Genomic DNA, 21,052 nt, shown 5'->3' with positions numbered 1-21,052 from the left:
TACTTAATTGTCAATCAACTGCCTGAATTTTTTGATAGAGATTTTTCATTAAAAAAAATTCTATTTTGTTTACATTGCTTATAAAAATAAAGAATTTGATGTCTGTATGCACATTCTATGTAAATAGCCTTAAATATAAATTGAATGTAGACCAATATTCACATACCATAAATACCAAAAACTGCATTATTAAAGTACAGACAAACATTTTCAGATGCTTTTCAAATCTGTCTCGGGGTCATTTTGTTCGAATGCTGCGATTTTTGAACATTTAATTTTTAATTTTATTAAAATAATAATAAATTCATTAAATTTATAACTCTACAGTCAATTTTACAAAAGATGAATGTTGAAAGTATCTGTCTGTGTTTTGTTTTAATAAAGTTTCTGGTATTAATGACAACACAACCAAAAATCCAGCAATTGAATATAAATTTAATGGAAAAACTAACATTTTCTATCATTTACAATGGTCATCTTTGTTAGTTTTCCATTAAATTTACATTCAATTACTGGATTTTTCTTGTTGACATTAATTACAGAAACATATCCAGTCACATAGTTATTTAAGTTTTTGGTATGTGAATATTGTTCTAATTGTAACCAGTTGAATTTGGAAGAAATTGAATATAAAGAGTTCCTACTCAAATTTTTGTTTTAAATTCTACGAGTTTCCCTGACTTCCCCTGGCCAACTTTCTACAAATTTCCTGACCCTCACGCCCCTTACAGTATGGCACATAGACAAAATAAAACAGCATTTGACTTACTATGCACATATGCTATTGCATACCCTACTTTTTAATTAGTTATTTTTTCTAATTAACTGTTAATGTATTTTTTTTTTATAATTGCCAAATTATTAAAACTAAAAAAAGGGCTTTATGAAATTAAAGTAGTTTATTCTGTTTTTTGTTTTTATATTGTCTACTTGGACCTTGTTTATTAATAGGATTTATTATACTGGTGTAGTTTCTGGTTAGCACAGAGAGGAAGTCTTAGTCAAAAAGGTAAAAGAAAATATCAAAAGTCAAAATATCTTTATTTTATTTTCATAAAATAAAGATATTTTGACTTTTAGAATTGTAAGATCCAACAGACAGGTGTCAAATGTATTAAGTATGTGTTTTTAATGTCATATTGTTGATCATTTTTACAAAGCTGTGTTTTGACTTCAAGTTGTTAACCATCTCTCTCTGGCTGGCTGGAATTTTTAAAAAGGATAATGATTTAAATAAACCCAAATTATAATAAGTTTCACAACACCTTTCTTTCTTTTTTCTAGTAATTTTGTTAATGTAACTAACATTTTCGGCTATTTTGAATGGCCTTCTTCAGGTTATTCAGGAAACTTATTATTATACAAAGTTCTAGTTTACTGTGCATAGAATTGTAAACCCAAATTTGTTTGTATGGTCATTATTATTTTAAAAATTGTAAATAATCCTTGAAACAATTGCATTGTTTCGAGGATTTGAAGATGAATCAAGACGGCTCAGAAGATGCTTGACACCTATGATAAACAGATCTCTTGGTTGGAATGCCATTTATTTTTATATTTTTGAACATGTTAGTACCAAGACAACATACATATTAAAATTAATTGCTTTAAAATGTGTTTTGCATTCAAATGCATTATTATTATTATTATTATGTTGGGTTAAGTGAGATATACTTGGTTAACACCAGTGGCAGTGTACTTATTATTATTATTATTATTATTAAGTTTAATTTATTGTTATTATTAACAATTGTATATGATATAAAAATGAGCACTTACTTGTAAAATAGAGAACAGCCTCCATCGATAATAAACGTGTGCAGGACTTTGATTATCAAACAGAAACCTGCATTTAAACAAGAAAAAATAATTAAGCATAAAAACTATACATATATATATATATATATACATTTGTTAAATTCAACTTATTTCTCTATTTCTACAAGTCATACAAAACTATTTAAGCAACAATTATTATAGAATTTTGTAAATTAAAACAAAATTATACTATTTCAGTAATTTTATATAAAATTTCTTTAAACATTATTTTCAAATATAAGAACTAAATATAAAAGAATTTAAATATATGTTCATCAGTAAATTTCATAAAATGGAATATTTTAAATTTACTCAATTGATGAAAACCTTCCACACACATCCAGCATTTTAGATATTAAATGTTTTACTGCTGGAAAAGTAAGGAAAGTTGTCGTCAATTTGGGTAATTGAAGTAATATTCCAGCTTTTGTAATAATTTATTTTTAATTTATTATTTTTAAACAATAACCATATAATTTTAATGCATTCCTTGTTACTTATAACAACATTCAATTGTTTTGACAGAAAAAAAGATATAAAATGAATGCATTCATTCATCTTTATTGGTTTAAATTAAACAAGAAATGAAAAAATTTAGTAATACTTTTGTAATGTTTTAAAAACACTTTTCAAAAAGTTGCAGGTTAAAAAAAAACCTATTATATTAATCCTTGATATAATTGAGTTGAGTTAAAATAAATTTGCTGAATTAATAAGATGAATTATTTCTGTTGCAACAACATTGTAAAAAAGTAATGCTTGGTAAGTTACATCTTTTATAACATAGATAAAACTTTAAACATGTGAGGGGTCCAAAAGTAATACGTATAATAAAAAGGTGTGTGTGTGTGTGTATACATATATACAGTAGAGCATCATTTATTTGAAAGCCAATCAATCGAAAGCGTTCCAGTCGGACCGTGTCGTGTGAATGGAACGTTTTTGATACTAGATTAACTTCCAAAATATAATTTTTTTGTTTTTATATTTTTCAATATATTTATTTTGTTTGTACAAAATAAAGAAATAATTTTTAATGATACAATAACCATGATTATTATTTTAAAAAATTTACGTTAGGCTTAACATCGACAAAAATTCAACATGTAGCGACACGCAACGAAAAAAATTTCAGCATGGGATAGGTTAATATATTTTTTCGTACATAATCAGTTATCCGAACAACCCCAGTCCCCAATCGATTCGGATAAACGACACTCTACTGTATATATATATTGGGTTGTTCGGAAAGTTCGTAGCGATTTTTAAGAGAAATAAAAGAAATTGTTTTAAAACTAAAAATATACTTTTATTCCATTATGTATGCGCCATTGTTTTTAATGATGTGTTGCCATCTATGGGGGAGCTTCATGATACCCTCTTCGTAGAACTTTCTAGTTTTTCCCGCGAAAAACTGATCCACGTGGTTTTTGCAAGCTTCCAAACTATCAAAGTTTTTATCATAAAGGGAATTTTGCAGAGAATAGAACAAATGGTAGTCCAACGGGGCAAGGTTGGGTGAGTAAGGGGGGTGGGGTAAAACATCCCAGCCTAGTTCCAATAATTTTTGGCGTGTTCGTAAAGACATGTGAGGTCTGGCATTATCTTGGTGAAACACAATGCCTTTTCTATTGGCCAGTTCCGGATGTTTTTCTTTAATTGCCATGTTCAGCTTATCCAATTGGGAACAATACTTATCAGAATCAATTGTTTGATTATGTGGAAGCAGCTCGTAGAACAGGATTCCTTTCCAGTCCCACCAGACAGTGAGCATGACCTTTGGATGAAGACCGGCCTTTGGAGTTTTTTAATGGTGATTCATTTTTCTTACCCCATGATCGTTTTCGGCTGATGTTATAAATGATCCACTTTTCATCACCTGTCACTAAACGCTTCAGAAAAAAGTCATTTTCATTTCGTCTTTCAAGAGAATCACAAATTGAGATACTATCCAGTAAGTTTTTTTCCGTTAAGTCGTGAGGTATCCAAATGTCGTAACGATTCACGTATCTGAGCTTCTTTAGATGTTGAAATACAGTACTGTTTGATGACTTCACTATGTCTGCAATCTCTCGAGTTGTGTAATGAGGGTTTTCATCCAATAATGCTTTGATCTGGTCCTCTTCAATAACAGGAGGTCTTCCTGAGCGAGGAGCATCTTCAAGGCTGAAATTACCCATTTTAAATTTTGCAAACCACTTTCGAACAGTTGATTCTGAAACAGCACTCCCACTATAAACATCACATCTTTTTTGCTGTTTGTACAGCATTTTTGTCTTTACAAAAAAAGAAAAGAAACAAGTGTCAATAATGCATGTTGTTTGCATCCATTTTTGCAATGAGACAAATTAAACGCTATTTGAATAATCTTAACGGTTTTTTTGTAACGGACACGTCTCAAGGTCATTTATCGTAATATTCATTGGTTTGTACAATTCTAATCATTTTTGCATCAATCGGTGTCTCAACTGTCGGCTATCAAAAATTGCTATGAACTTTCTGAACAACCGAATATATATATATATATATATACATCATATATAATTTTTTTAAGTGTGTGCATTGTGCACATAACATAACATGTAGCATACTCTTAAATCACTTTAAATTCAAATCTTTTTCATAATTAACAAAGTAACATTTTAATTATTTTATTGTTACTTTATAAAAATTTATTCAGTCTCAAATTTACAGAATTCTAATTAGTTTTACTTGTATTTTATATTTTGTAACTTCCATTTTTTGAATCCATTTGAAGCTTGTACTTTTAGTGTATTCAAAAATAAGAATTTGCCTGAAGACGTAAACATCTGAAAATATTTGTACTGTAATAAAATTATATCTCTTGAATAAATAGTTAAGAGTAATAAAAAAAAATTGATGTGGTCATTCTGAAATAAGAGAAAATGATAACGTTGATAAAATTAAATTCCTTTTTTCATCATACTGTAAATTAAATACATTTCTAATCAAGTTATTATCAGAATGTAAAAATATACTTTCAGATAATTTTCTTCAAGTATACAGTTATGTTTAAACAGGGATCATCCATAAATTATATAACAATATTTTTATACTTTTCAATTACCATTTCAACCATAACACACTAATACCATTGCACATCCCAAAATTACATAACAAATATCTTCTATCAATCCCCTTGATTATATCAAGAAATAGTACATGACACGAGGTACTGAATGTTACATTATTTTGTTAATTACACACGTAATGTACAAAGCAATGACATAAACAGTAGAGTTTGCTATGCAACACTTCAGAAACAAAAACGAATCATCCTGTTACCCAAAGTCTAATCCTAGAGCATTACATAATTATTTTTGTAAACCCTTTTTAATATTTTTACCCCATCTCCTTGTAACACACTGTTACAATTACCTGCATACCCATCAACATCTGTGCTACATATTTTATGAACAGTTCCGTAGAAGACAAAAATGCACTTTCATATGGAAGTTTATCTTAACCACTTTTGAGTTTTAATATAGAATGGAACTCTTTTATTGAAAATGAGAAAAAAATGTTCTGATTGAAATAATAAATATTCTCACATATTTATGTTTAAAAATACCCAGTAATTTTCATGTTTAATTTTACAAAATTATTTTACTTTAAACAAACGATTCTATCTTTGTTGAAGTAATATAAACTTCCATCTAGAATGCATTCTTGCTAACAGAAGCTGTTTCTTATCTAAATATATAAAATTACTTGTCCTGACTGATTGATTCATCATTGCCCAGAGCAAACCGCTGAACCTAAAGAGGTGAAAGTACACAGTTACGGTACGTCCTGAAAACGCACACCGAGAAGGGATTTTTCGAAATTCCCCTCTGGGGGGAGAGGGAGAGAATTAAGGCTTAACTGGAAGAACAGTTTCTACTGTACTATTTTAGATGCGATTTTTTGTTTTCAACTGTGTTTAGTCTTCATTGAGAACTTAGGAGTATTAAATTGATAACATTTCAGATATTGTTATAAACATTTTTTTATATTTTGATTTTTTAACCAAATGTTCGAACCGTTTTAAATTCAAATTTGTTATTGCATATTGGTTTGATTATAGAATGATTGTAAACATTCCAGAAAATTGTTCAAATTGAAAACAGTTTGTTTGATTCTCGGCAATTCTCATCATTCTCAGCGGTAGGTGTTATACAACAATTACTATGGTTGTTGAAATACTGAATTTAAATGGTGTTTGCTTGCAAAATCTGCACAGGCAAAGTCGTGGGTAACAGCTAGTAATCTATATAAATAAAAATGTAAATGTTTGTTTGTTCCTAATAGCTAATCTCCAAAAGTTCTTCACCGATTGCTTTGAAATTTTGACACAACATTGCATTTGAATACATGCATGTTTTTATATAATATAGATGTCCCGATCCCGATGAGAGACGAGAGATTTAATAGGGATCTGATCTACATAGGATCAACGAAACGCTCGATGGAAATCAGAGTTAAAGAGCACAAGGCAGATATACGATATAACAGAGCTACCACATCACTCGTGGTGTACGCTTCTGAACCGGGCATTAATGTGGACTTTGCGGGAGCCACATTAATAACCAAAACACCCCAGATAGACCACCTCAAACGGCTAGAAGCGATAGAGATTCATAATGCGCAAACTAAAACGACATGCATTAATTTACGGGAGGAGATAGCTCTTTCGCTTGCTTGGCAAGCTTTATTACAAGAAGATGCCTGAAGATTTGATTGAGGTCTGATGAGACATGAAGTCATGTGACCTTAAGATTGCGTTGCATTCTTTTTTAGAATGCAACGCAAGAATATCTAAACACGCAAGAGAAAGACGATTCAGAACAGCACAGAACACGACGGATACAGTGCTTGCGCGATGGACATTATGCAATCGAACTATCATCGTTCAAATTCGTTTTAAAAGTTCGGAACGGCGTTATATAAAAAAGAATCCAGCAGTTTTAACCTGAGGAAGGACATGGAAGGTGTCTGGAAAACATTTGTTGATTTGATTTGGTTATTTTCACACCGGTCACAGGCTCAAGTAAGTGTTGTATTTATCTAATATTAATGAAAATCAGTGCTGAAATTTCATTATATTTTAAATTTCAAAACTTTCTGAGTACTATTCTATTTAACTGTTGAGAAGAAACACTAAAATTATTTCAGTATGCGATGCCCATCAGCAGTGTGTTGATAGAGGCAAATGGGTGATGCACGGTCAGTACTGGTGGCAAGAGTGTCATCTCTCTTTCTTCATTTTTCTTGAAGTGACAAATGAGATAAGACACCTATCATCTGCTTGGGATACAAGTGGTGATAATCATTATGAACTTGTAATTTTTTGTGTACATAATTAAAGAATTCCACGCTTATAGTGTCCACCGCCTCCTTGCTTTAGTTGGTAGCCAACCCGACTACCAAAAAATATATTATATACGAGAATCAATTAAATCACATTTAGATTATAACAATACAAAATCAAATTTAAAATATGCCTAAATTTGATACACTAAAATATAAACTATACAGATAATGTCATTTTACATTAGTAGGTATTTAAACACAATACATACCTAAACATTGGATTGTTAATTTCTCTATTCATAATCATTGCTTCAAACATTGGACCTTCTCGGACAACAAATTCGATCATGCGATGAATGAGACACAGTAAACTCCTGCAATAAATAATTTTAACTGTTTAGAAGTTTCTCTTACCCTTTAATTAAACTTTCTATATTAAAAGAATGATCCAATTTGAAATCCATGGATAAATCCAGTTAATAATGGAATATCTTCAAATTATTAAAGCATAAAGAACTTTTAGAATCTCTTATTTGTTTTTGCTGTTGATGGAGTCAAGCATGACAAGGAATATTATGGAAGAATTCAATTTTATATTTCATTTTCTTACTACGAGATGGTAAAGGTAAATTATTATAAAGTTTAAGTAAACATAATCAACATGATACAATTCTTTTCCTGTTAGCACAATTTTGAATGAAAATTATCAATCTATATGCTTACTTCAGCAACAATGTCTTTTCCATGGATTATTAAACAATTGGATCATGTTTAAATATTTAACAAAAATAATATAATGCAAAATTATTGATTAATTTACTGTGAATAATTTTAATCTTCATTATTAATATATTTATACTATAGTCTTTAGCTAGTATTGGGTGGTGCGCATAAAAGTATCCCCAGTCTGGTTCGAGTCTCTGGCACTAGTGTGTTGTCTGAAATGAGTGAACCATATCAGTTGAGTAAGCAATTCCAAACACCAGTCGAGTTACGTCGACTAGCATCTGGTATCTGGCAAATTCACGCACAGTACAGGAAATTAAGGACATCAGTCACCCAACTGCCACCATCGACATCGCTATATTATGCAGTGTGTTCCTAAACATGATTCAATGTGAACAGCTGCACATAGAAGTGACAGGTGACCACTTTTAACATCTGCGATGTTAATGCTAGCAGTTGGCTTCTGTGTTTATTACCATATTATTTTGTGTTTCTGCTAAGCTACAAATTGGGGCTAATTTTCTGTGCACCACCCTGTATCAGTATAACAATATTTAATTAACTGTAAAAAACAAATTTACTATATTCATTTATTTTGAAAATGAATACTGGTGTGTTATTGGTATATTTATTATGAGAAATAACAGTTTCTCATCTACTGTTATATTATATGCATTATATGTTATTGAATAACAGTAATAAATAAAAAAATAATTTAAATTTTTTAAAGTTTTAATTAATTAAACAATTTTTAACGAATAGGGCAAAACGAATATTCTTTATAATGTTCTTTAGCAAACTAAGGATGAATGGGTCCTTGAGGAAACAATCAATCAAGCAATCAACTTTATGTACAATTAATTACAATTAATATTAATTAATTAATAATTATATAAAATAATTAATTAAGTGTATATAAAGTATTGATTAGACAAGAAATCTGAACACTTATTGGAAAGGGCTGCCAATTAAGGAAGTGAGATTGCAAAAACTTCGATAATATTGACAGCTAAATTTAAGAGTGGAAAAATTGAGTGTTAAAGCAGCCAAAATAATTTGATGTGATAAAGTACTTTTGGGGATTTACACCCCGATCATCAGATCAACTACATTCTGATAATTCGATTTGAATTATCAGACAGAATGTTGTTGATCTTAAGATGGAAGTGAAAATCCTGAAAAGTGCTTAATCAAAATAAATAGACTTGTTTAACACTTTTCGATTTCTCTTTTTAATGTATACCAACAGCCTGTCCTCATTTTGTGTTTTAAGGTACACACAAATTAAACACAATATCCTGTTCATATAATTTTAAAAATTTTATAATTTCTGCTTATAAAGATTAGAGTGCGCTATCATTTTAAAAAAAATAATTGAATTAACAAATATTTTATATAAAAATTTTCCTCAATTACAAAGAGAAATTTTTTAATTTACAGAATGCAATTTCATTAATAATTAAGATGAAAAGTGATAAGAAAGCAACCACATTAATTCTAAATGCTAAAATTTACACCTTTCTCTCACTTTCCAGCAATTCACTGATTAAAAACAAATGTTTTTGTCTACTTTTGGCGGTCTGCATCAGGTTAAGTAGAATTCTATATTAAACCTCTATAACAGGTTCAAAGTTGGAATAATGCATTTTTTCTTTGACGTAATTGTCTTTAAATTAAAACACTGTATACTAACTTTTGAAACTTTGAATCTGCTATAGATGTTCAATATATAATTCTGCTTAACCCGGCACAGACCACTGAAAGTAGCTGAAAACATTCGTTTTTAATCAGCGAATTGCTGGAAAGTGAGAGGAAGGTGTGAATTTTAGCATTTAGAAGGTAATTCCAACTTTAGAATTAAACACATTAATTCTTAAAATTTAATAATTTGCTACTTTTATATAATATATAACAATATCAACTGTGGCAAACCTTGTTACAATAGGAGCCATAGTATCAAGTATCAGAAATACGTAAGTGCCAAATCTTATATTGGAATGGTATTTTATATATATTAGAGGTAGGAGTCCAATATACAGGAACCACAATAAGGGCTTAAAAGAACCATATGCAGCTCACAAGCCACAGTTTGGCCAGTATAGTTATATATTAACCAAACTGGCACAAAATATTTAAGAAAAAGTATTTAATGCCTTTAAGTCATCCTGCATAATAAGATAACTGTGGCAAGTTATGATAAGTATATAGTAACACATGTAAGTATTGAGAAAAGATTACTGCTTAACTCTGAAGAATTGGATGAGTACAACAAACAATTGATAATAGATAAAGGTTGCCTATAACCTACTGAAGGCCATTTGGGAGATTTATTAGGCTGCGAGATTGCAACTTCACATATAAGATACAGGACAATTTTTTCAGCCTTTCTTTGGGGGCAAAAGTTACTTCTTATATGATAGAAAATATGGCAATTACTAGCTGTAATCTGCAAAAATGACAAAAGAAGAAATGAAAAAATTCATTTTCATTCGAAGATACCTATAAAAGCTTTATCCAAATATAAAATTTCTTAATCCGGAAATTTACCATAAATTTAGAAAACTAAAAAAATGTATTTTTCAAATACCAATGCGAACACCACATTTCTTCTGACTGACAAGGATTAAGCAGACGAGTCCTTGTCAAAAAGAACTTGTCTGCTTAATAATAGCGAGATTGAGGCCGAAGTTTTAAACGCGAAAACGTGTACGTCGGACGTTTGGCGCCGCTTTCCCGTAAGCCTAGAAGTTTGACAATGGCATTTGGAATGTCGAGCATGATTCCACTGACTTTTGAAACACCAACGTCAAACTTCTAGGCTTACAGGAAAGCGGCGCCGAATGTCCGACGTACACGTTTTCACGTTTAAAACTTCGGCCTCAACGTCGCTAATATTATTTTTATTCATAATTATATCATATTAATTATTATAATAACCTGATCCATAATAGTGAAATATAAAATTTCTTTTATTGCAACATTCTTTGTAAATATTGTGTCATCTAACAATTGATGTTTCCAATCTTTTAAGTTCTCACTGTTGCATCAACGTAATCTTTAGTTACTCAATTTTGTCAATGTTTGAATTTGGATATACACCATCCAGCAAAATTGCTATATTTGGTTTATAGTGGAAAATGTTGTCCATAATGGATAACATTGTTGAGTTCATTTTGTCCATGCTGCATTCAATATATAATTTTATGACGACTTTTTGAGTTCTGATCTACTTACATTGCAGAAAAGTGATTTCTTCCGATGCTAAGACATAGCTTAAAATTAACTAAATTATACTGCAAAAAAGCACTACATTATGTTACAAGCTATAAAATTCTAATAAAAATAATTGTTTCTGTTCACCAATTTTACCGAATGACATTGGAAAAACCGAAATGATGCAATTTTGATCGATAGGATGTGCATTTCTACTGCAACTACATTCAAATTTAATTATTCTTAGAACAATCCATTAAATTTCAGTTGATATGAAGTTACAAACGTGCAAATGCAGTCAAAAAATCTGCCAAATTATTGGGCTACAATTAGAATAAGTTAATAACTTAGCCTAATCATAGACTGAAAATTTGGCAGATCATCTGGCTTCAGGTTAATTGACTTGTTTATGTACAAGTCAGATGTTATTTAAGCAGAAAGTGAAATAATAATTTTTTAATATCCTATACAATTAATAAATGAAAGGATAGAAGTGAAACCATCAGTTTTAAACTAAGCCATACATTAAAAATGTTTATTTCCTTGAACACAAGTATGTACAGTACTGTACATTGAAAACTGTTATAAATTTAATGGTTAATCACACAAAACAATCTGTTAAATTTTAATGATTAAGAAAAATTTTAATTTGAGTTGTTGCCATTCCAGGCTCTCACACACAGCATTAAAAATTCTTTTTTAAGAATTGGTTTAAAAACATATTATATTTTTATAACACAGTTTATTAATTTTTTATAATGTAGTTAAGTACATTAACACAATACATACATTAAGGAGGAATGAATGGATATGAAATAAATATGAGTTACATAAAATATATAGTTTAATTTTTAAATTCTTTACAAATGGGGGGGGTCAAATCTAAAAACCACTGTGTGCACAACCATTCCACCAATTAAAAGTGGTTCTTGTAGTGTTACAGATATACATTAAAACTTCACTTTGTGGCTATCTCACTTACGTGGACAAGGTACAAGCATTCTAAAGTAACATTTATTCCCATTTATGTGGCCAACAGAACACGAAAATCCCGTGTTCCTAAATTCAACCTACTGTTTAAAGCAGAGGTTTCCAACTTAATTTTATCACGGAACCCTTTTCACCTTAATAAAAAATGTCGGATCCCTGACGATAACAAATGTTGAAACCTTGCAGATATCAATGAATTAAAGTATACTGGGTAGCCACTTTACACCAAAACAGAAAATAAAATTACAATTAAGAATAAAATCAAAATTAAATAAAATTGAAATCAAATCGAATGAAATTTATGTTATTTGTGTGTAGTGGTGACAGAACATTTTTCTTTAATATAAATACAGATTTAACAATTGCATTTTTATTTATATATTGGATCCTTTTTAAGGCTATGATTTTTTGAATGATTTTCTAGCTTTAGTTTGTTTTACTGTTTTTGTGGTTTCCATTACCTTGTCAAATATTATATCATGATTTTGATTTGTTCCATTGCCGATAAATCAGTTCCCACTGTTTATAAAGCTATAAATAACTTTAGCATGTGTATAGTCTCTGATCAAGTTCTCGTATGGTGATCCAACCAGAACAATTACACTCCACATCCCAAATCTGCATTCGCACATTTATACATCACTAGACTCAATGGATTTTATTGTGGAACCCCAAATTTTTATTGGTGGAACCCTAGGAGTCTGTGAAACACAAGTTGGGATGCCATGATTTGAAGTATTTTGAACAAAATTAGCTTTGTTACCATAGTTTCGGAATAGTTTGCCAAGATCCATATTAAACATTTAACAGGATTCAGTATGATATTCTAATTACAGTTTTGTATGTTAATTTTTTCATAACACCACTTAAGTGACCACCTCACTTATGTAGCCAGAAACTGTACATCCTGAAGGTGTCCACATAAGTGAGGTTTTATTGCGTATTAAAATAAATCTTGCCTTTTTATCACATCTAACAAGAACACTTTATCAATAATTGACTAACATTTGAGAAAGACTTTGCATAAATAGAAAAATATATCATCAACTCTGCTGAAAAGTTTTAATTAAGAGATTCTTGTATTGTCAATAAAACTATATCTCTTAATTAAGAAAATATCTACCCCATTTACAACAATAATAATAGAACTCACTAAAACTTAAAAACAATAAATTAAAATTAATTAAAAGGTAAAACATAAAAGTGATATGAAAATACATAGAAAATATATACAGTGAAATCTCCATTAATGGGCACTCCCGGATAGCAGACAATTCTACTTAACAGACATTTTTACAATCCCCACACTCTTCAAATAGGATATCTATTATATTCGCCTCTAAATAGCGAACACTCTAAATAATGGATGCTGTTGTCCATAACCAGCATTACGAAAACACAAAGTCCCGCCTTCAGTATTCTGAAAGAATTAATTACATATGAAATATTTTAAAACTAAAACAAAGAATCGGTTCAAATACTCTTTCAGAAGAAGAATTTTGACTGAAGGTGCCGAATAAAGTCTGGCTTAAATAGGAATGGGGAGAAGAGCAGGTCATAAAAAGTTGAACAATATTCTTTATTTGTTAGAGAAGACTAATCTAGTTAAGTTGTCAATCATCACTTATTGTCATACATATTAATGTTGTTAAACTTCTGTCTTATTGTTGAAAATTAAGTTTATGGTACCAAGAAACAGTAAACTTTCCCAATGTTATTTATTCATTTGACTAGAACAGTAGCATAGTTAGTAGTGAAAAAGAAACAGTTTTAAGGTTAAGACAACAATGTTTATTTGGTAAAAATTCAAAGATTTTGTTATGAAGGCAATTTGCTGGTCACTTTAAAGTATAGTAAGATATTTGGTTTTCTCGCATTTATGACTTAATTTATGATCTCAATGGCTTTGTGATGGCTAAAGTAATTTTTAATAAATCATTTATTAAAAAAACCAAAAATGTTTGAAAAATTACACCTACTTTAAAACTACAAAGCAGACAAATCACTAGATTGATTTTTTTTTGTTAATACACCACTCACCAAACCATCACCAGTTCATGACACGAAAAAAGAAAAATTCTTACAAACATTTTCATCTATGTGAAATAGACATCTTCAGGTTTCAACAATATCAAACTAATGGCTATGATATTGTTGAAATTTGAAGATGTCTATTTCACATAGATGAAAATGTTTGTAAGAATTTTTCTTTTTTCGAGTCATGAACTGGTGATGGTTTGATGTGTGGTATATTTACAATAACCCAGTTTTTGAGATATATTTTATTAGTTATTTAGATCGTAAATGAAGTTATGAATGAAAGAATACCGAATACATTTCTCACCCCTCGAAGTGGCTAGCAAATCGTCTTTGTAACTCAACATTCGAACTGTCATTGCCTAAACCCTTCCATTCATAATAACATTTTCATTTTTCTTTTACATTATTTCCACTGAGGTTGCTTTTGATGAATTAATAATTAATCAACATTTATGTTTCGTCATAATTTTTATGTCCCATTTAAAGTATCCTTTACAATCTGCTATTTAGAATTCAATCAAAATGTGATTTTTTACAGCTGAAAAAATAAATAATATACTATATACATATTTTAATTATATAGTATATATACTTTCTGGTACATTCACATTCCTAACATGAATTTAATGTTTTCATAATCAACTGCAATCTTTGCTTTATAATGACCAGGTTAAAATACAGTGTGGCCACTGGCATGTATCTCCGAATAGCGAGCAAACCTCTTGTTTCCAATGGTAATTAAAGTTATAAATTTAATAACTTTAATTAGAGTTTATCAGTTAAATAAATATTATTTCAAAGAAATTATGGTTTAGTATAAACCATATAGTAATTCAAAGTTTAATAAGTTGGATCACACAGTATAAATTTGGTTTGAAGAAAGACCATTTTGTAATATTATTATTATCATTATTGCTACTGTACAGTACATATATAATAATAAATAGTTTTTCTACAAATTTCTATATACAGTCAAACCTGTTTTTATGCGCTCTTTTTATGTGCGATTTTTATTTGTGTGATTTTTTTAATGCGAATTTTTAATTTGTGCGGGTTTTTTTTGTGCGATTTTTTATTTGTGCGGTATAGTTGGCGACTAGTCTCGTGCGATTCGTCATGTCTTACGTTGACTTATTATAGCTAAATAAATTTATTATAGCATAAATGCACTTATTATAGTAATATTATTGCATGAATATGCGAAAAATGAAATAATTTACTTTTTAAGTCAACAAAACACCACCTGGACAAAAATATGTAAAACAGACGATAGACCAGACGATGCAGTCAAGTGCTGACATCTGTTGTCAATAAATTCTATTTCGTACGGTTTTGAGTTATTTTCTATGTGAGACTTTTTTTATGCGGTCCCTGTTGACCGCATAAAAAAAATATTTTTTAAATTGTGTTGCGAAAACTATTATTTACAGCCATTCGTGAAGTTTTGTGAGATTTTTTTTATGCGTTTTTTTTAATGCGGTCCCTATCCCCCGCATAAAAACAGGTTTGACTGTATTTATAAAATTCTACATATTAAAACTCTTCAGTATTATTCATGTTTTTCTTCTGGGACTGCATAATATAACTAAACACCTACTCTAAAACCTTTAAATAGTGCAGCCAAACTTTAATATTTCAAACGTTTTCGGTCTTGTTCAAAGACCTTTCTCAAGAAAAGAACAGTGTAAAATTAAAACATAGTATGAACACAGCTAGCTTTAGAACGTTTTTAAACAGTAGCTTTAGAACGTTTTTAAACATTAATCTGTTGCAAATCACGTGCGTCATCTTATCCGACAAAACAAGACACCCCACACGAAAAGTATTCTACCCATTAATGAGGAGTTTATAGCGTTGGAATACCAGGCATCACTGTGTAACATCTTCAGACGTATTGGACAGACCACGAACAAACGAATCATATTTAAAAGGAACTCTATCATCTACCAGCTCTTAAGATCCGATAAGGACGAGGCCAACAGAAATGCACTTCCTGGGGTTTATGAAATCCCCATTACCGACACACGACGACAAAATAGCCTGGTGTATATTGGAGCCACAGGAAGATCCATCAAGGATAGGATAGTGGAACATCAAAGAAACATTAATAAGGAACAACCATGCACAGCGCTGGCCACCTACGTGTTAGCCGACCCACAACAGGTCAAAGCAGAATGGGACCAAACACAGCTTTTACAAGTAGTTCGAGACATTAAGCACTGCCGCTACGCAGAAGCATGGCAGATATGTAAAGCAGCCCATAAAGATCGCTCCATCAACTTCAGGGACTCCACTAAAGTTTCTGCAGCTTGGCATTCAAGTTTACTTTAATATATGCCCTCTCTTGTTTTACTGTATACTTTGGAACCCGTAGTATAACAGTGGATGTTATCCCGATTCCGATGTCTTACCAGTATTTTATATTTATTTTTTATTTTGTTTTTCCAGTATTTTATGTATTTTTATGCGCATATTTTTTAACTTTAACTATGTTTTAAGATGACGCACGTGATTTTCAACGAATTAATGTTTAAAAACGTTCTAAAGCTTGCTTGGTTTGTGTTCGTACTACGTTTTAATTTTACACTGTTCTTTTCTTGAGAAAAGTCTTTGAACAAGACCAAGAACATTCGAAATATTAAAGTTTGGCTGCACTATTTATAGGTTTATGAGTAGATTTTTATTCATGTTTCTGACAGTAAATGAGTGGAGAATTATCAAGGCAACATGATAATTTAAATGAACAAGACATATATTGAATTTGATGGAGTGGGACACAGAAGGTGATATTATTGATTGAGAAAATACCATTATAATATTTAAAAGGTCAAAAGTAAAAAAATTCTGAGGTAAAGGTCTGGGAGTCCAACACCTAATCTAACAAAGTTTCCATAATCAGTATAGGTAAAGTTGCTTAATTTATTAATTAAAACATAAATTTTATGAAGGAAATTGTTTTCCTAATTATATAAGGAGTGACTGGTGTGTCGCTTATAATTCACAAATGAACACACAAAACGTTCAAATTTGCAGGACAGTTATCTCTCATCCACGTACTCATCAATCACATGCTAGAAGTGACCACCACTTTCCATGCATCTTTTGACATGGTGCATCATGCTTTCCCTAACACATCAATATTGCACAATCGATGTTTCAGATTTCTCCAATGATGTCCTCTTCCAGCTGCTCAAGGGTGTATAGCTTGTTATGGAAAACTCTTATTTCAAGATAGCTCCAAGTAAAAGTCAAGGCTGGTAAGGTTAGAAAATTTGAATAGTCACAAATCCTTAGAAAAGACATGACTGCCAAAATAACTGTGTATTGTTGTCATTGACTACCTTGATGTATGGTATGTCATTCCATCTATAGTGTCTAGTTGCTCCACACACTGCATGAATATATGTAAATACACAGTAGTGTCTAATGATTCTCAAAAGAAAACAGACCCAATAATTCTTTGACAAGTTATGATACATCATACTCACTCTGTATGTGCAGTGGCAATTCCTGAATTTTATGAGGACTTGTGGCAACCCAAATTCTGGAATTCTGAGAGTTCACATATCCTGACAGATGAATCCATGTGATATCAAGTACTCCAAGAGTATTGCATCAGCAGCTCTTAAAATAACAGACAATATCGGACCCTCTTTGTCTTATTAGGTACACCCAGGAAATAAGATACTCTTACTCAAGTAAGATCATGTTTCCTGAGATTATCACTATAAAGACTTATTAGGAAACTTTTGCAGTCTGGCAATATCATCACAAACAGTAACCTTCGGCACTGGTAGCCAATGTTTCCCATGGACAAACATGATCCTGTGATTTCTAATTTTTGTGTTGACTCACATATCATCAATGTCAATGGAATTTGTCACATGCCAAACTTTGTCCTGAATTGTTGTTAGATTATGAGGAAAGATCCTGTGAACCAATAGTTATACACAATGAATGCACATTATTCTATAGAATATACCATTTTTTGTGACTGCAATTGACATCTAACATTCACAAGTCATACCTAAAACAAACCTACACAAAGCACACAAGAGTTTAAAAGTGACTAAAATTGAATTGCTGTTGCAGTTTCTGTTTTATAACAAGAGTTTGAGTTTGATTCTATTACATTATGAATATATGACGCATGCTGAAAAAACCTTTTACAATAAAATCTTTCCTCTTTTTTTTTTAGCTAGCTCTTTTGCTTTAGAAGCATTATTATTCTGTTTAAAAATAAATTTTTTCCCTCACAAACTGAAGTTTTCCCATGAAATCAAACTCTACTATCTTTTTTAGTTCAAATTTTCTTACAAATTATGATCTCAGTTTTTCTTGCTGATATTTTTAAAATATTGCACAAGAGTAAAGTAAAAAATTTTCAATTGATCAACAGCACTGAATTGATTTATTTTTGCAATCTCAACTTATCAAAGCATCTCAAAATTTCCTCTTTTTCTTTGAGAGAGAAATCTTTGCATTTCATATTTCTTTCTGCCATTACGCTAAGAAGTATTTAAGTACTGTTTAAAATCACTGTCTTTAATAACAGATAGCACATAATTGAAGTAACGAATTCCAGCAATTTAAACAACTGCAATGCAAGCAAAGTTTTCTGGTTTTAAAGAATTTTCTAGACTAACTTCTGCATTGTTGCATTGCTCGATGCATGCTCTTTACCTACCTTCAATAATTTTTATCGCCTCCCTCTAGTGCCAAATCGGTTACATAATTTATTTAGTAATGAGCCATATCTAGCCCGATAGAATTTCGGCATTTGGTTGGTGTCTAGCTAATAATTTTTTTATAAGTTACTTCCTTCAAACTTGAATCGAGTGCAATGTATTCTTATTGAATTGATTTCATAAAGTATCCTTGATTTAATTGACTATTTTGGGAAGTTCAAATATGTCAAGAGGAAAATCATCTTACAGTTCTAATTGCTGGGTGTATGTCAAAGAGTTTTGTGGTGGCATTTTTTCAACTGATGGTACTGTTCTCACTCTGCTACACACAGGACAGGTGAAAGTACACACAAGTGCTTCTACATTTAACACAGGACTGCATAAAGCAGCCATTGTATGATCCAATGGAAAACAAGAACAGTGTCTACTTAAATATTTGAGCAAATTAGATCATAGGTAAGTCACAGTTTTGTTACAAATTATGCAAAGTACTGATTGCCACCAACATTCCATTTTACAAGTTAACTAATGATGTGTAAGATTTCCTCGAGAAATATACAAATGAAAAAGTATCAGACAAATTGACTCTTCAAAAGAACTATGTCAGTGAATTATCTGACAAAATCATCAATACAATCAGAACACACAACAAAAGAAAAAATTTGTAATTATCAACAAAACCACAGATGCACTCAGTAGAAACAATGTTAATGTAATAGTTGGAGCAATTGATAGTGTGTTTTAGAGCACATAAGCAGCAACTAAAAATACATACTTGCTTTGTACTATGTTCACAAAAGCAATCAACCATTCAACCATTTTAAATGCATAAATAATGAACAAATTTGTATCCAAACATAATACATTATGTGAAAGAGTGTTCCTTTTTATATCTGATACTGCTAGCTATATGTTCCAAGTAGTCAATGTATGACAGTGTTTTATACCAGTGATCCATTTGGCCTGCTTAGCACACGAATTTAGCAGAATTTGTGAAACTGTGCAGAATTTCCTGGTACCAATAAATTTCCGACTGTAAAAAAAAAAAGTCGCTATAAAGGCTCCAAAATGATGACAGGAAATTTTATGGATGCTTCCAAATCTGCCTAATCCACCAGAGCATGTACTAACATATGGCTATCTGTTGTCATTTACTATGCTTACAATTTTCACAATATCTATCTAGTTGTCAAAACTTTTGATCCTAAAGATATTGGGTGCATTTCAGAGATTCTGTAATGCCTCGAAAGTAACAGCATTAAGCAAGAACTTGCCTACACTAAAGCCAACTTGTGTTTTCTTAAAGATATGATAAAGAAATTGAAAGAAAGATTTCATCTCAATGAAGCAATCAATGTAGTCAACTTGGCAATTAACAAAATTAACAGTCTTCCTGAACATGTAAGAGCCACTTTGAAGTAGAAATGTACTAAATAGAAATCTCATATGGAAAAATACTTGTAGCATTAATGATATAATATCAGATGAAGAAATATCAAGCAAAATTGATATTTAACAAATATTACCTCATGTTTATAGCTCCATATTATTATCTATATAAAGTGCTTAATTTCAGGTAGCAAACTGTTTAAATTTTTCACAAGGGAATGTTTTTGTCTTATTCTAGAACAGATTTAGCTTCTTAACTTACACAAGTCACTGTTTCAACCAAATTTGAACTTTTTTGACAGATCAAACAATATTTGAAAGTATATGTTTTTGTTCTAATTTCAAACTTTATATTATATAAAATGATATAAAGTTCAAAAATGTCTTCTTCTTCTTCTTCACCCTTAATCCAGTAAGCCTAAGTTGGGACATGGACCACAGACACCCATATCTTTCTATCTTTCCACCACTCCTCTGCAAACACTGCTGTTACATTGTCAATCCATGTACAATGTACGAGGGCTGTTCGGAAAGTTCGCAACCTTTCCTATATGCGGTGCTGCGATCAATTTAATTTTTGGCGGGAATAATTCAGCCATCTTTGCTAAAGATACGATACCAATTTTTGCTTGATTTGTCGTAAAGTTTTTTCACAACAGCTTATTAGATAGTCAGTGTGCACATGCTTTGTCAAAAATGGAGAAGACGGAGACTCGTGCAGTCATAAAATACCTGACAAAAAAAGGGTTGACCCCATCTCAAATCAAAGCTGACATGGATGAAGTTTTGGGAGAGTCTGCTCCTTCGTACACCACTGTGAAAAAATGGACAGCCCTTTTTAAATCTGGCAGAGAGAGTGTGGAAGATGACCCTCA

General features: G+C 30.7%; 1 protein-coding gene across 2 annotated transcripts in view; it reads right to left on the bottom strand.

Moving 5' to 3' along the window:
* The window catches only part of LOC136976828 (U2 snRNP-associated SURP motif-containing protein), a 171,880-nt gene that overhangs the window by 47,303 nt on the left and 103,525 nt on the right, over positions 1-21,052 (bottom strand). For both annotated transcript variants that reach the window (XM_067272219.1, XM_067272226.1), the window contains 2 exons: positions 7,401-7,505; positions 1,780-1,846 (listed from right to left, as the gene is read on the bottom strand). In XM_067272219.1, the coding sequence (XP_067128320.1) occupies positions 1,780-1,846; positions 7,401-7,505 (172 nt within the window). The remainder of the gene's footprint in view (positions 1-1,779; positions 1,847-7,400; positions 7,506-21,052) is intronic.

The sequence above is a fragment of the Centruroides vittatus genome, unplaced genomic scaffold (assembly GCF_030686945.1).
Source record: "Centruroides vittatus isolate TY-2023 unplaced genomic scaffold, ASM3068694v2 contig_1112, whole genome shotgun sequence".
NCBI lineage: Eukaryota > Metazoa > Arthropoda > Arachnida > Scorpiones > Buthidae > Centruroides > Centruroides vittatus.
Note: the sequence above shows the minus strand (reverse complement) of the source record. Positions and strands in the feature narration are given on the sequence as shown.